The 17,354-nt window shown below is 36.6% G+C and overlaps 1 protein-coding gene across 1 annotated transcript in view; it reads right to left on the bottom strand.

Moving 5' to 3' along the window:
* itga8 (integrin, alpha 8) overlaps nt 1-17,354 on the bottom strand; it is a 250,776-nt gene that overhangs the window by 10,234 nt on the left and 223,188 nt on the right. Inside the window, exons 28-29 of the mRNA XM_028817120.2 lie at nt 7,167-7,268; nt 245-367 (exon numbers count right to left, since the gene is read on the bottom strand). Coding sequence (XP_028672953.2) covers nt 245-367; nt 7,167-7,268 — 225 coding nt within the window. The remainder of the gene's footprint in view (nt 1-244; nt 368-7,166; nt 7,269-17,354) is intronic.

Raw genomic sequence — 17,354 nt, 5'->3', positions numbered from 1 at the left:
ACAAACAGCAACCAATAAACTGGATATCTGACGTCTTCATGAACAAACATAACCTGTCAATAAATGAAAACAGATGAGGAGTAAAGCACATGTTCAGTGCTTCTGGCTTCTAAAACTGGAAGCATTTTAATGTATCAACATTTAAATCTTGAAGGCTAGCAACTGACTTTTTACTACATGACTACTAAATTGCTGCAGAATCAATATTAAATAATCATTCTAGTAGAATAAGAGGAAAACCTACCTTCCACATGACCAGGGTCAAAATAGCCAGAACCAACAATCCAAGTAGTATTGCCAGTATAATAACCCACAGGGGGATTTCAAATGAGACGTCTGGGGTGGCCCAAATCACCAAGGTTCTTATCTGAGGAGGAAAATGAAATTGAGTTGATATATTTTCACGGATCAAATAAACGTTCATTTGGATAGAAAACAGAAACATTATGTCCCGGGAATTCCACTGACTCTTTCGTCACATCTGAGGTACAAAATGATGAGGTTGAGGTAAAACCAGGAAAAACATTAAAAAAAAAGCCCAGAACAGCAGTCTCTGTTTTAAATGAAGTCCAATCTTTTTGTAGCTCCAGCTCTACATTACAATCTAACCAAAGAAAATGTATCCCTGACAATGCCAAGTAAAAGGAATCCAGAAAGGGGCTTTCTGAAGCAGGTAAAAAGATGAAAAATGAAGTAAAGAAACAACCTTGAAATATCTAATACACTCTATTTAAGATAAACTTGACCAGAACTGTAATTATTAAGTGGAAACAAACTCCTTTTCTCCAAGCATCTATCTGCTTTCAAACTCGGGTACTCCAATTCAAGGTTACAGGCAACTGGAAACTGTTAATCAGCTTGTCATAGCTTAACAATCCAGATGTTTTTTTTCCCTAAATGATATATAATTTTAAACCATAGTGGGGCACACTTCTGATTCTGCTTCCGTTTTTACAGTATATTTATATGATTGTAAAATAACCGGGTGTTGGCTCAGGTCATCAGAATTGTAACTTGGTCCTCAGAAGTTTACTCCACCAGGAACAGTGGCAAACACAGTTTTTATAATCTTCTCCTATGATGTCAACTCTCGATATTTCAGTTATTATATTAGTGTAGATTTTTATAGTGCCAAGGTCTGTTTATACCCATCATTAACATTCAGGTTATTTTCTTATGTGTGAAATTAAACTTGGAGTTTCTTTGTAAATGTTATATCATTCAGTAACGACAAAACGACAAATTAACTGCATTTTGACCAACATCCTCCTGAATTTCTCCGTAAGCAAGAAATATTTGGTGACTGACTAGTTAGTTATCATTTAAGAAATATTACTAATAAGATTTTTTCCCAAATGTGGATACCTTGTGATTAATTTCCACAGAATGTTTTTTTTTTTTATTTTGAGGAACCTATAAAGGTGGGAAGTCTCCTGTTACAAGCATAAACTCATTAATACTCATGTCTTACTTGTGTTATTGCTTTCTTAAACTGGGTGTTTGAATAACATGCTACCTATTCTTGATTTTAGCAGAGCAAATAAATAAAACATTAAACAATTGTAAAACCTGATACATCCAGACTCCTCATGCACAGTGACACTTCTCAACCTGAAAAAGATATGACTATGCAAACTATGAATTCATCATTATACGTTGTTAAAAACTATTCCTTTAAGACTCATTTCTTTATTGGTCAGAGGTGCTGATGTCTGTAGCATACCATATTTTGTTAGGCAGATTTGCCTGTTCTAAGATACATTTAAATTTTACTTTTTTGAGAATGTATTGTTATGTGCACTGCTTGTTCTTAATTTCCTTCTTGATTTAATTGCTACCAGTACACAGTATCCATTTCAACAGCTGTTACTAGAACATGATGCATAAGGGGCCTGTTGGACCACAAATTTTTTTTATGCAGTTCTTTGTACAAGTTTCAGACTGTGGCTGTTGAAACACATGATTCTGTGTAACCATCAAATCTATTAAAGCGTCTAATGTTACTTTTTTTCTCCTCTCTACATTGTAGGACTTTTTGATTAGGTTCAGACCATCATTTACAGATCGTAGTCTGAGGGGTTGTCTACTGTGCCACGGTCTGAGATCTTATCTTTGTTACTAGCGGTAAATTATGCAATGTTTACCTTGCAGAACATATCGATAATCATCCCGTTATGATGAAAGAGACCAGCCTCTTGTGTATAAAATATACATATTGCACCTTGTATGTTGTAACCCCATTTCTTGATGGAACTTTTGAAAAGCTTTTAAGTCTAGATTTTAATGCCAAATATTATGAACTTTGATTCAGCCACTTTGGTGTGATGCATTATATCCGCCTTTAATGATGAAATATTTGAAACACCATGTGGCCTGGATTTTAATTTAGTTTAGGTTTATTATACTTGCAAACTTTCATTAAGGTCAGCATAACTGTTTTGGAATAATGCACAGTACCTGATGACATTTTTGAAATGCCACATAGCTTATATACGAGGTATATACTGTATACAGTATGAGGGACCAATGTCAATCTAACACACAAACATTCATGAAAACTGATTTTGCGTGATTGGTGAACAAATAGACATACAAACAGGCCAGATGCAATTTGAGGATTTAAATGAGGTTTTTTAGTGTGCAAAAAATAAATAATATCAAACAAAGCCAAAAATCTAAAAGGACAAAAATAGGGCATTATCATTTTATTTATATAGATTGATATGTAAATGTGAGAATATACTGTAAATGCAGTACCATCCATCTTTTTTGGACATTCTTAAATGTCTCTTCAAATACTGCATACAAGTATTGGTGTGATTCTTTACTTTATTCACCACCGTGCACAAGTGGGTAAGCAGGGACTCGCATCTGAGCAGGTATGGTCAGCTAGGCAGCTCTTGTGGGTCCAGCTATAAGGCCACTGCTTTTGTCCCCTTTCTTTGATTCTAGTTATAGGACCTGTTAAGACACCACATGCTTTTTACGTGGCAGATGTCTGTGTTACGATAAAAGGCAGTGTAGTGTAGTGGTTAAGGATTTCAAACCCTGAGGTTGTGGATTCAAATCCCACTACTGACACCATGTGACCATGAGCAAGTCACTTGACCTGCCTGTGCTCCACTTGGAAAACCAAAAGAAATGTAACCAATTATATCATCACCTTGAATAAAAGCGTCAGTCAAATAAGTAAATGTTTTGTGTTTCCTAAGTTGTGTCCTGATTTGTGATTTCTATAATTCACGTATCCTTAAATCCATGTGTTATTGAGGGCAAATCTTTGGGAACGGACTTGTTTTGTGCAATACCTGTGAGTGGAGTCTCCACATTATTCACTGAGTATCGTGGATAAACTTTCTCTCTGCAAAAGGCTGAAGGTGACAACCCCTCCAACCTGATGTGACATGTCCAGTGACCACCATGCTTATTTTCTATCACTTTCAGCATTAAACAACATTTTGTGGAAATGACAAATTAAAAAATGCAGACATTTTTGCTTTTTGCAAATGTTTGTAAATGTATAGTCCTATGGTGTAGCAATGGATTATGCAGATTGTGCAAAGTACTAGGGCCTACAAGCTTTGGTGGCTCACTCAGGGCCGTATAGATATAAAAAATTAATAACTAAAACAGCGGTTTCACAGTCTCAATGCAGTGGCTTCAACATTCAATGTCTTGTTACCATCAACTCCGACCTTGATGGCTGATGATGAATTGTATGCTGCTGCTGATCTTCTAGTCGAATGCTATAGCACCGACATATCACCAGTGTTTTCAGCTCAATTGTTGTCACTTTGTGTATCTTTTCAATTCATCCTGTCAACCAAGTCGACTGTTTTCGAAGTAGCTGAACTGTTGCTGATAGATCACTGTGCACTGATGTCTACTTTCAGTGATGTTTGCACGGCTTACATGTTACTGCTGACTACACCAGTGACTGTTGCTGCGTGTGAACGATCATTCTCCAAGTTAAAACTCATCAAAACTTTCCTCAGAAGCACGATTTCGCAAGACAGACTTAGTGGTTTGGCTGTACTCTTAGTCAAAAACGAGCATGCTAGACAACTTGACTTGTCAAACAGCGTTGAGACTTCTGTGCAACAGAAGGCACGCATGCAAGTATTTTAAGGTACTAGTGATATTATAAGTAATATGACATGTGACTTGTCAGTCAGTTCGAATTTTTGTAAGCTTTAACAGTTTAACATATCTGTAATCTATTTTATTGTGTACCTTAGTATGGCCTACTGTGCATTTGTGTCACTACTGTGAGGATATGTATGCATGACCACTTTATAATGTCCATTTTCGCAGAACTTGTGTAAAACAGGTCAATTGTGTAGTAATATCCTGTCAGCCAGTGTTGTCGTTTTAATTTGTTACGAATTCAAATGGCTTCATTTTATATCACAGAACAGTTTCAACTTTCTAGCTTACATTACATTTTAATCATCTTCCTTCACAATGTTGTCTTGGAAAAGTAAGCGGGTCCACATTTTACATATACAGTATTTATGTACTACTACTACCTACACCTCCCACATTTCATTCCCACAATTTATTTTATTTTTGCTAACTTACAGCGGCTGTAATAAAACAGTAATTAAAACAGTTATTACAAATTCAGTTTTGGGAGGTGGTTTGTTTGTCGCCAGCGTCATCACAATCCCTTGGTGTCAGCGGGGACCTCGCAAGTTTGGCTCCCTTCGACTACCACCGGCACGTGTGATCTGATAGTGACACAGTCGTGGACACCACTGCCCAGCAGGACATAGTTGCAAATAAATTACTAACAGTTATGCCAGACAGGAGGGGCCCACCTCACGGCGCTGCACAGGGATCTTCAGGAAGCTAGCTACGACACTGGTATAGTCATATACATCCTGGGGTTTCTGAAATGCCACTCTATATGTTCTAAACAGTTAACTTCCTCACTTTTTTAGGATGATGTTACTGTTGTAAAGATTTCTTCTAAACTCATCTCCTGACCCCTGAAATCAGTGTACAGAGATAGCGTCAAGTGTTATGATTCAGTTGTAGCAGCTGGAATGGGGATTAGTAGACAGCACCCAGGCTCCAATAATGTTCTGCCTGCATGTAAAAGCACAGGCCTTTGTTGTAATGTGTGTATTGCTGGTTGGAGGTGGCTGTTTGTAAGCTGTCGTAAAGCAATGCAATCATCAGCACTCTTGAAAATGAGATGACAAGTAATCCACATTTAAAAGCTGGGAATGTGAAGGATTCCTCCAAAGAACATTAATTTTGTCAATCAAGTGAGTAAGTATGCGTGAATCCCAAGAAGGGTGTTGTGCATTGGCACTTGTTATTTCCCACTGAGTAACACATCTACCATAAAAATAAACACAGCATACCGGGTTCACCATATACAAGTATATAACAACAATAAGATTAATTACATGGTGTGTAACTTTGAGCATGATACTCATCACTATATGCTTGTTGTTATAGTACACTCTGCTAATACACTGCAATTTTTAAATCTTTAAGGTTAGGGTTGGATTAGTAAGAGTCCATCCACAGTTAAAAAATCATTTAAATGACTCACAACTTTTAAAAAGGCACAATGGCAGATGTATAACAAGTGACATGAGTGTTTCTATAAAACACTTCTTTTTTTTTTTTATTACTGAGGAAGAACATACAATTCTCAAAGCACATCACTGGAGTGTTGCCAATGAACCATCGCCACACGATACCAGACAAACTCAAGTTTACTATCATAAATCATTTGAGTGGCTTGTCCTGAGTAATGCCTCAAAGTCAGTTTCAGAACATTTCTGCATTCATCTTACGTGAAATTAATAGGCAGAATTGTTTTATTCCTACACCAGCTTTAATCATAATTCCTTTCGTTTTTTTAAAAACCATATGTCCACGGTTCATTTTTCTTGGAAGTTACTATTCAGAACAATTAATCTGGATGCTAACAAAATTCCAGGGTAGCTATTTGAACCTTTTATGTCACACAACACAATGAAAGCATAAAGGAAAAACCATTATGGCCATATTAATAATGAAATAATTCTTCTTGAATAAGACCTTAATGGAGTCTTCTGTTAAAAAAGAGAGTAATGTTTAAAACCTAATGATACAAAAGAATGCAATGAACAATGCAGTGTTAACAACAACAACAACAACATTTATTTATATAGCACATTTTCATACAAAAAATGTAGCTCAAAGTGCTTTACATGATGAAGAAAGAGAAAAAAGACAAAATAAATAATTAAAATTAGGGAACACTAATTAACATAGAATAAAAGTAAGGTCCGATGGCCAGGGAGGACAGAAAAAACAAAATAAAAGTCCAGTTAACTATACAACAACAGTGCCAGACAGAATATATTGGGGAAAAAACAAACAGAGTCTAGGCATACTGAAGACAAGGAGAGTGAAGAGTAGAAGGTGCTTCTAAAACTAGAGAAATGATTGAGGAAAACAATTTAATCAATTGTTTCACTTGATGATAAAATAAAAAAAATATATATCACCTAAATTTATATTATTTTAATTCAGTGTAAAAAAAATTGATTAAGAGCTTGGCAGAAGCAAACTCTAGTGAAGTCCAACACCAATATAGATCTTATTATGAAGATATGCTATGTTTGCTACATCCTCTTCTGGCCACTGAAGATTATAAGACCTGAGAATGCTCATCAATCGCCCACCCCATACTTAAACCAAATGAACCCCTGACCTAGAGAGATACCAACTGACGGCTGTTTCTGTATCAGTTTCTCCTCACTTCATCTTGCAGTTAAACAGGGTTATCCCTGCCAGGAGCCCATCCTTCTTTATATTTCTCCCGTTGTATCTTTTACAATAGGTAAATGCATTGAAAATAAGTCGGAAACAAGCATATCACCCTCTGATCTGACAGCCTTGTCTTAGTAGCTCCCCAGTGTTTTAGTTACATTAATGTAAGTGTGACAGGATGACACAAGGAAAATCAGAGGCCAAGGGTGGCCTGTGTGAGGTGTCAACGGGTCATATCTCCAGGTGCTGGAATCTCTAGGAGTTTAGAAAATGAATGAAAGACCTTTAAAGAAAATATTATTAAAACAAAAGACTCAAAACTGTAGGCATTACCATCATTAAAAAAAACAGATTTTTAAATTAATTAATTTGATTTCTCCAAAACTTACCGCTATAGATGCCTGTGGAAGAATTTCAGGATAAATCCGATAAGGCAAACTCAGAACATTGTACGATATATTGGCATTCAGGGAATACTGGTAGTTTTTCCTCTGAAACATAAAAAAAAGAAATAAAATACATTAGAATATTTATTAAGTTTATTTTTAGTTATTTATTTAGTTAGCGATTGATGGGCTGTATTAGCTGTCCTGTGAGTCTGTATCCTTGATTTTTATATTTCTGCTACTGTGTGCATTCGAATTTCCCCTTGGGATTAATAAAGTTTATCTAATCTAATCTAAAAAATATAAATATAGGTATTCAGTTAGTGTCCATCAATACTATAGTCTATCAAACCTGTCCAATCCAGTTCAGGGCTTAGGGCACTGGCCTATTCTGACTGCATTGGGCACAAGGCCTGAACCAGTTCTGAAATGGGCACCAGATCGCTACAAGGCAAACGTATGTACACACCATCGCTCAATCTTATGGGAACAATTTAAAGTCACTGAATAACTTTGGAATATGGGAGGAAACCACAGTATTGTACAAGGAAAAAAACTGCACAGACATGGGGAGAACATGCCAAATTCACACAGACAATGTTCAGACCAGAATTTCAACCCACAGGGCAGTAGTGCTAGTTATTGTATCACTTCCTAATTCAAATACAACCATGAAATTGTAACCTTCTAACTAGTTCTAAACTTTTTGCTTTTATTATTATAATTAGTCAAAAAAAATCTAATAACTATATTAAGCTAGGAAAACTGCAGGACTGTTTGGTCTGTGTCCCTATACTGCTCCCAGGTGTACAAGTGTGTGACTTCTGTCCCAGATCCCAAGTTATTTCTGGATAAGCCACAGCCCTGACTAGAATGAAAAATGGATACATCCACCCCAAATTTATATCAAATTTTGACAAGCACAGAGTCAAAAAAAAGATTGGTCAATGAACTTTATAAAATCACTAAAGGTCAATACAGAATAGAAAGAAAAAAAAAATAACCTGAAGAGTATGTTTGGAAGTAATTGCTCAATAAATCAAGTTGTTTGTATTTGCTGTACTGTATGTCTTTGGGTCTTCAGTTTTTAAAAACATGAAAATATAATTGCACCCAAACAGGAGGGATAGGGTTAGAGGCTATGGAACCGACGGCCACCAAAAGCAGGAGTACACTCTGTGATGCCTTTAAAATACTGCTTGTTGTGCCAGTACTTACTTAAATATCGCTCCTAATGTAAAGCAATCAAACACAGTCAAAACACAATGGGCGTGGGAGAACATTATGAGTCGAGTTAAAGGAAACAAACAGAAGGGAATCTTGGGCTTCACAGGACACACCATGACTGCCTCCATCCTCTACTAAGCATACACCCTGACTTATATTACAAACAGAGCAGCCTGGCCAATGAACATAACCACTCTGTTACAGTATGCGAGGACAGACTGACCACATAGTCTTTTGTTATGTCAGAGACAACGGCCATATGAAGCTTGATTTGTTTTGTGTCTTGCCAAAACAGGAAGCCACGATTTCCTCACGCCATGTCTATTATATTTATTCTTTTCTTCAATGAACCTGCTTAATCTTGTGCATGGCACCAGGAGACCTGACCATCACAGGGCACATCCACTATCACTTACACTTGGTGAATTTGGAGATGCCAATGAATCAAATGTGGGATTTGGGGTTAAACTCTGACTTCATGTTGAAAATATATGTGGACATCAGGAGAACGTGGAAAGTGTACACAGACAGAGTGCAAAGTCAGGACTTGCAAGCGTGTGGCAGCAGCACTAACCGCCGTGTCCACTGTGTCGACTGTTTAGTATAAGATGATGACGATGTATATATTAATGAATAAAAAGGGAGGAGTGCCACTAAGCAAAAACCTCCAAACTTTGAGTCACATAATCTGACTAGAGTGCTTCACTCCCAAGCTCCTCTTTATAGAGTGTCATATAGAATCTTCACATTTAAGACACTTCCAGCTTGTAAAGCCATCCCATAATTTTCATTTTCATACAAGCAAGATCATTGTTTTCCTTGATTTATCTCTTTTTGGCACAATTGCAGGTTGAGCAGCATGATAAGACCCAACCTTAAAATCAGCAAAGGCAATTGGCTGTCATCCTTAGGGAAGACAAAGTGACGATCATGCCCTTTTGAGAAGTTGGCCAAGTTTCAAGTTGTTCTCCGGAAAGAAAGAGGTTTTGTTTTTAGCATTTTTTTTTTTACTGTGGAGTTTCATATAAGAGGTCAGTTCACCTCAGAAGAATAGAAGCTCACCAGACCTTTCCCTTTTTTTGTTGTTCACTGAATAAGGAACTAGATTAAAGCAGCCATTATGAATAACAGCTTTTGTGTTCAACTCCTATCCTATGGCGCTGATGTGCCAGGCAAGCTTATCACGTTATCAGATTAATAGCTTGTACGTCGCTGGCGGGTACCCAGGTATTATGAATGGATCTGCACCCTCAGAGTGTGGGAGAGCAAACCAGTCTTTAGTCCTGGCCCATATTCATAAAAAGAAAAATAAATAAAACATCAACAATACTTCTTTTGGGTGACATGCTGCGGTAGAAGGTCTTGGACATTTTAATGGTCTTGTTTGTGTGGGTTGCCATCCACAGTTCAGTGACATGCACTCCAGTTAACTGGTGACTCCAAATTGTCACAGTGGGTGCCCTTGTAGCTTACAGATTGTCTCCTCTTGACCCAAACTGGGCAAAAGCAGGACTAGAAGTAACTTTGGAGAAGTTAACCATTTTTCACTGCAGCCTCACAAATCCAACATCTTATGTTCAAATCATACAGCTAGTTGTTTTCATCTTACATTTCTAGCTTAACTGGTGACTTTAATTTGGCTCAATATTGGTGTGGACTGTATAGAAGAGGACTCTACAATGGAGGGTTACTCTCAGGATGAGGTCTATCCAACTTGGAAAATGTTATGTTATGAACTTCAGCTATGTGAAAAGCGCTGTGTAAGTGTAAAGAATCATTACTAATTAGTAAAAGATCACTTAAATAATCAACAATACGTAGTGCCTTTTATCATGAGATCTATAGACATAACTAATAAAATAATTATTGGCAATGTCTCAAACCATACAGGTTACACAAAAGGAGTCATTTAGAGAATGATGAGGGCAGAATAAAGTATTTATACATTATATATTTTTTCTCTTTATTATTTACCGTAATAACCAAGTAATGAAGCAAAATGTAAATGCCATTTCGAGAGCACATAACAAAAGGATCTAAGTTAATACAAATAAGTGGCCACAATGCAATTCACCTTTCGGTATTTATTTTCTCAGTGATTGCTGTAATAATAGAAAAAAGCAAAGTTCAACAAAATAAAAAAGAACAATGGCAAAAAAAAAAAGAACTGAACGCAGGATGCTTTTATCTAACTGTGTTCCTGTTCTCTCAGCGCAGCCACAGGGCTAGCAATTCCCACAGGAAGCCCAATTAAACCCACTGGATTTATCACATCAGATAAGAACCTTTCAACTGGACATAATTAATGGGAGAATACCAAGTTACTCTCCAGCAAGCCACCTTGTATTTTTTCAATTAAGATGCAACACTGGACTAAAAAGTTGTCTCATGTTGAGTGGAGCCATGCAGGTTAAAAATACATGAAAAATGTTATGTGTGATTAAGATTACAATAGGAAGAATTAGACAAAATAACAATGCTATACTTTAAAGAGCGAGTAATATTTTTATTTGAAAAATGTTGTATCTTTATCTTTATAAAAGTTACATTTTTAATATTTTGGGTGTTAAATCCTCCCTGCGTGGAGTTTGCATGTTCTCCCCGTGTCTGCGTGGGTTTCCTCCGGGCGCTCCGGTTTCCTCCCACAGTCCAAAGACATGCAGGTTAGGTGGATTGGCAATTCTAAATTGGCCCTAGTGTGTGCTTGGTGTGTGGGTGTGTTTGTGTGTGTCCTGCGGTGGGTTGGCACCCTGCCCAGGATTGGTTCCTGCCTTGTGCCCTGTGTTGGCTGGGATTGGCTCCAGCAGACCCCCGTGACCCTGTGTTCGGATTCAGCGGGTTGGAAAATGGATGGATGGATGAATATTAAGGTTAGCAATGCTGCCTGATGGATTTCGGTGTGCAGTTTGCATGTTCTCTCCATGTCTGCATGAGGTTTTCTCTGGGTACTCTGGTGTTCCTCCAACCTCTTAAGGCTGTGCGTCTGAGGGTTACTTGGTGATTCTAAATTGGCTTTGTGACAGGATTGGTTTGTGTCTTTTCTCCCTCAATTAGAATGCTATACTATGTAGGATTATGCAGATTAAAATAAAAATAACCTGACATAATCACGTCTTCACAGGTGTCACAAGTGCAAGAAAAAGAGCACTTGATTATGTTTTGGTAACATTTATATTACTTTTAAAAACTTACTTAAAAAATCATTTAAAAACGGAACACCAATATTTGGGGTCATAAAGTATAATCAGCAGAGAGAATCGAACAGATTTAAAAATTGGATGCGTCTTTTTCTTAGCAATACCATTTTCAGCCATTTAACATTTATATGTTTACTTTTAAGAGTATGGTGACGTTTGCATGAAATAGTTAAAAAATATTGAACTATAGTTTAAAGTTTTTTTGTATCTATTCAATGGATCCTTTATTGGGCTTGTCTTGAATGTCTACAATCAGTAAAGCTGAAACTTGAATAACAACACCAACAAGAGTCTAAGGCTATCTCAATGCTATGTTATTTTATTTAAAAATGCAGACATTAACCTCCATTTGAAAATGCTCTCCAGAGACATATACTACTACTAATAATAATAAATTTTATTCATATAGCACCTTTCCCATGCTTCTGAAAACATCAGCTCTGGGTTGCAATGTGGACAGGTGAAAACGCAGACTTTTGAAAACACAGACTCTAATGGTACTCTGATTTGTTTGTGCTCATTACAAAGCCCTTGCATTATTGGATGCTACACGTTACAACGTTTCATTCCCAGATTGGTCACCCTTCATGGAAGGAAACCATATTTCAACATAACTGACATAGAATAGTTCATTCTACCCTTCATTCTATTGACACTTCAAGGAAATGTTCCGCTGATGTGTGCATACCCAGAACATCAATGTCATATGTATTTTCGGTTATTTTAGTGTGGACCAAGATACTTTCATTAAACAATGTGAAAATGCTAATGTGGACGCAGATCGTTTTTGTTTAAAAACACTATTTTCTGAAATGAGTGTATCTTTGACATTTGAGTGCATTCGTTAATATTCATCCAACTGTGCCTTGTAAAGAAATAAAAAAACACGGTGCATCCTGATGCCAAACAAAACAAAGCAAATTGTTATATTATGGATGTTTATGGAAGTTAAAATATAATCCTTTTATCTAATCATGCTTCCACATTTCTGAAATATCAAGCAAGTTGAACATATTAAGTGATGGTTTCATTTTTCTGAAAATCAATAATTTGAAGACAAAGTCAGAATAATAGGAACATATGAACAGTTTGTACAGGGAAAGATATAAATGAATAATCAGAATTTAAAAATCATTATGAAGACCAGAAAGTGGAGGCACAGGTTTGTGAGGACGACTTTCACCACCATACACCACGCCCATTTAAACAGGCCACACCCACTCCTCACTTTATTGGCACTCTCACTACTCTAAGACGTGTTTTTTTCCCCCAAAATAATATATAAATAAATATATATTATAATAAAATGTTACTCCAATGAAATAAATAATATTTGTGCGACTAAAATGAAATATTAATTAATTGCTAAAAAATTCCCCTCCTCCTTATTATAAAAATTGTTTAAGAATAATAATTCCTGGCTCAATATTAGGGTGTACATTATTAGGGAATAGATGACTTGGCATTTCTAATGATACCACATTATCTTTACAAAGCACAAAAAACTAACAACACGTGCAGAGCAGATGTGTGAATTTGTAGACTCAGAATATTTGAATTTAATCATCACAAGGTAATCAGCCAATCACCTACAAAAGTATTTCTAAATATACAAGACTGATTAGTTCACTCTGCCAACTGTTTGTCAAATGTGCACTGCTGAAAGCTTTGATTATTTCCATCATAGTAATGCAGCAATGACAAAATATGTAAAGACACAAATGACTCACTTCTGTCATGCAGGGAGAATAGACACGAGAGAAGCCAGAATAAAGGGTGTTATTTAGACTAGTTTTAATGTACTGATGGCTTCAATATGGACCATGCATATCTCATTTTGGATGCAGCTGCTCTCTAAAATGCATTTCTGCTTTGTTTTTCACAGAAACAGACTCATTCATTCATCTGAGGGTGCAGTGATTTGAATGCATTGCTTTACTTACTAAAGAGATTGGATTAACGTTTCCAACATAGAAACATTAACAAATTGATTCATTCAATGTCAAAGTTGTTTAAAACACTTCAGGGAGCCTGGTGCTCAGAGCCTGTCATGGCAGCACTGAGCACAGGTCACGAAACGTCATGGACATCACAGTGTCCACTCACACGTGGCCAGTTTGGAATCACCAAATAACTTGACCTGCATGTCTTTGGTAATGTGTAAGGAGACCAGATGGAGGTACAGTGGGAATGTGTAAACTCCACTAAAAGTACCAAACTATTAATAATTAAATGTTAATAATAAATACAGTAAGCTAAGCCAATCAGGTAATGAAGAAAAAAAAGAAAAGTGATCTTGTGAAAATGCCATTTATTCCTTTGCTGCAGGTATTGTTAAAATTGTACATTTACCACTATTTTGAAATAATAAGGAGGCTAAAATTAAGAAATTAAGTAAATTAAAAAGAGGAAAGGACTTTCAACAAATAAACAACACTTTCCTATATTTGTTAGATAAGTAAAACAAACACTAATGGGTATATCTGACATCATAGGCTGCAAGTGCTCTACAATGAGCTGTCTAATTAAATGAGGCATTCAGGAGTGCTCACCAATTAATGAATTGGTCAAAAAGAAAACCAGCAGCAGCAGGTGAAGGTTAAAGACCCCTCTGCTAAAGTAAATAGATGATGGTCTGACCACTATGTGCTTTAAAATTTATAATGTTATCTTTCTGTAAATTTTCAGGCACAATTTCTATTTAGCTGCAGTTGTTGAATAGACTAATATCAGTGAGAAAAATCAATATGTTAATAACAGAAAATGTGTACATTTTGGTAACTCTTTTTGTGAAATCTAACACTTTGGTAACAGGTTGTCAGTGAGGCAAAAAATAGTTATGGCATTTATTAGTCAGGTTTGAAAATTAGGTGTGGCGATACTACCTTATACGTCTGAGGAGGGGTGTAAGTTCTGATCACTTCTTGACACAGTGTCTGCTAGGACAATGAGTTGTAACTTACAATTGTGGTAGTCCACATTAGTTTGTCATCTTGATAATGAATTACAGTCACCATGTCAGTAAAGATCAGATATTATAGCTGAGTGCCTGGTAAGATTATACTTTATTTTTTGTTCCAGTCTTTAAGAGAAGAAAAAATATACTCTTTTTTGAGGATAGAGCCAAGAAATTTAGTCTTGGCTTTTGTAAAATATAACAATGAATCACATAATCATAAATTTAATTATACTTTTCTATTGGAACATATTTTATATAAACAATATTGTACAAACTTTAACTTTTACCATAGATTAATGCTTGAAGTGTTTTTATTATGTGTGACTATGGAATGACTCAATCAAATTGATAGTTTTTTTCTTTGTGTTATACCTTCAAATTGTTAACATTGCTGGTTACTCTAAAAGAGTTTTAGAGATTCCACCTTATTTATACTGGGATCATTTTGGGCTTTTGCAAGTGGGTGCTGCTCTTGTCTGGTCTCTCAGTGCTGCAGTAATAATTTACTGTATATACTTGTATATAAAACAGGTTTGGAAACCCAAAAAATCGATCATAAAATCACACCCCGACTTATACGCCGGTTCAAAAATACGACACTTAAAATTTGTGGTTTTTTTTTAAATCTTCTTGCTTCCTCCAATCTCGCACTAGTTTTTTAGACATATCGAATTTTGTTGCAGCAGCGCAGCTACCAATTTCTTTCACCACTTCAACGACTTTTAATTTAAAACAAGCTTCATATTTTCTTCTGATCGAACGCTCCATCGTAGATAAAGGATGCTCTTACAATAAAGGTGTATGAGGGTGTGAGATACAAAAAACACAAAACAGTGCAAATGTTGCTTTGGAATAGTTCGGTATTATCCTGTGGTCACGTAGGCACAATACATAGGAAAAAAAGGCAGTGTGCTTCATGGTTACTCCCTTAGGTGGCCGTTAGCATATCATAATCTTTTGGACTAGTAGAGTTTTTCACATTCGACTTATACGACCGACATTATAAAATACCGGAAATTATACTGTAAAATCAAGTCCCGACTTACACGCGGGAGAACTTAAAAGCAAAGTATATACGGTAACCACACTTCACAATAGACTGGCTTGTAGACCTCTTTATATGCATAATGTATTTCTGCAGGCTCAGTGCAAGTGTGTGTCAAGAACCTACTTTAGGAACAAATGAAGTTTTTGTATTATGGTAAAACCTGATTTAAGGTTCCCTCATTTAGTGTTTTTTGTGTGCTGTTGTTGGACATATAAAAGTTTCACAAAATGAAACATTTTACCTAATAGATAGATGTTGAATGCTGCTCTGCTTAATTGCTGCACACTCCCCAGTGTGGCGAAAGTGCCGGCTGCGCACCCGGAAGCACTCCGAGTGTCCCTGGTCTTCTTCCCCCCAGCACTTCCGGGTGTGGTGGAAGTGCTGAGGGCCAGGGCTCCTCAGGCATTGGGGTGCCCCCTGGCGGTGACCACGGGCCCCTACAGGGTTGAGCTTCAAAGTTCTGTACCTGTGGTCCCCAAAGCCACCAGTGTGGTTGCCCCCTCGTGGTCTGGAGGAGGCGTAAGCGCTCTTCTGGTCATCTTGGGTGTCCTGGCTGGGTACCACCCCCAGCCACGTGCCACAGCATAATATATATATATATATATATATATATATATATATATATATATATATATATATATATATATATATATATACATATATATATACTGTATATATACAGTATATATAAAAGTAAATAGTAGAGGTTATATGCTTTGTTCAGGGTTAATTATTTTGCCAACATAAATATCTTTGCTCTTACTGAGTTTTTAATGAAGACAACATGAGTTAATAACATTTGCTAAAATATTAAAACCAGGTTTAGACACCATTACTCTGTGTCAGCATTATAATGTAGCTGTAATTCTTACTCTCAATCTGTCTCTAAATTGTGTATGCTAAACCTATTTTTTTTTTACCTCATAATTAAATTCACTTAAAAAATCTGCATAATACAATTGATAAAGCGGGGGTGAATTTATTTGGTTTGAAAAGATTAAAGATGTCCGATTTTCCAGGCCTTTCGGTAAAGAAGTACCTCTGCCCATCCACTCAATATTAGCATAAATTATGCTTCTTGATTGTTCTTGAAGGGATGTTGAAACAAGAGCCTTTCCAGAGTAATAAATATTAAAAGAGAGTGTTTATAAGATGCATTTTGGCACCCTATAAAAAGCAAACATGCTGAAAGAGAAGCACGTACTATAATCTGATTTAGTTCTTTGTATTTCACGTACCTATATTTAGGAGACAACTGGACCTTCATTCTTATCTCCAGGCTGTTTCTGTATTGGGGATTTCACCTTCAGGGGTTAAAGAGTCCATGCACTTGTCCAGGAGCGAGGCCTGCGCTTTGTCCGTTATGAAAACAACAGTGGCACTCAGGGAGAGAATGCTGGGGCCCTACAGATGTTTTGCAGACAATTCTGCATATAAACCAGGGAGATTTAGGATTAACCTCTGTTTGGAGATGTGACCCCTTAGGGACTCTTGATTACAGCCTGCTGGCAGGAGGGACCATTGAATGAAATACAAAATATGAAGACAAATAAGAGTTTTTGGGCAGTTCAGGGAAGCAAGCTGACCAGCAATCCTTGTTTTTGTATCTAATGTATGCTTCACCCATTTAAGCTGGTCACCATAGTGCCACAAGATGATATGTGCCAATCTACAAAATATGTAACAAATTGGGTGACCTGGACACACGACAGTCCTTGGACACTGAAGCGACTTCCGCATGAAGCTTGTGTGCAGTCTTT

Source organism: Erpetoichthys calabaricus, chromosome 13 (assembly GCF_900747795.2).
Source record: "Erpetoichthys calabaricus chromosome 13, fErpCal1.3, whole genome shotgun sequence".
In the NCBI taxonomy this organism is placed as follows: Eukaryota; Metazoa; Chordata; class Cladistia; order Polypteriformes; family Polypteridae; genus Erpetoichthys; species Erpetoichthys calabaricus.
Note: the sequence above shows the minus strand (reverse complement) of the source record. Positions and strands in the feature narration are given on the sequence as shown.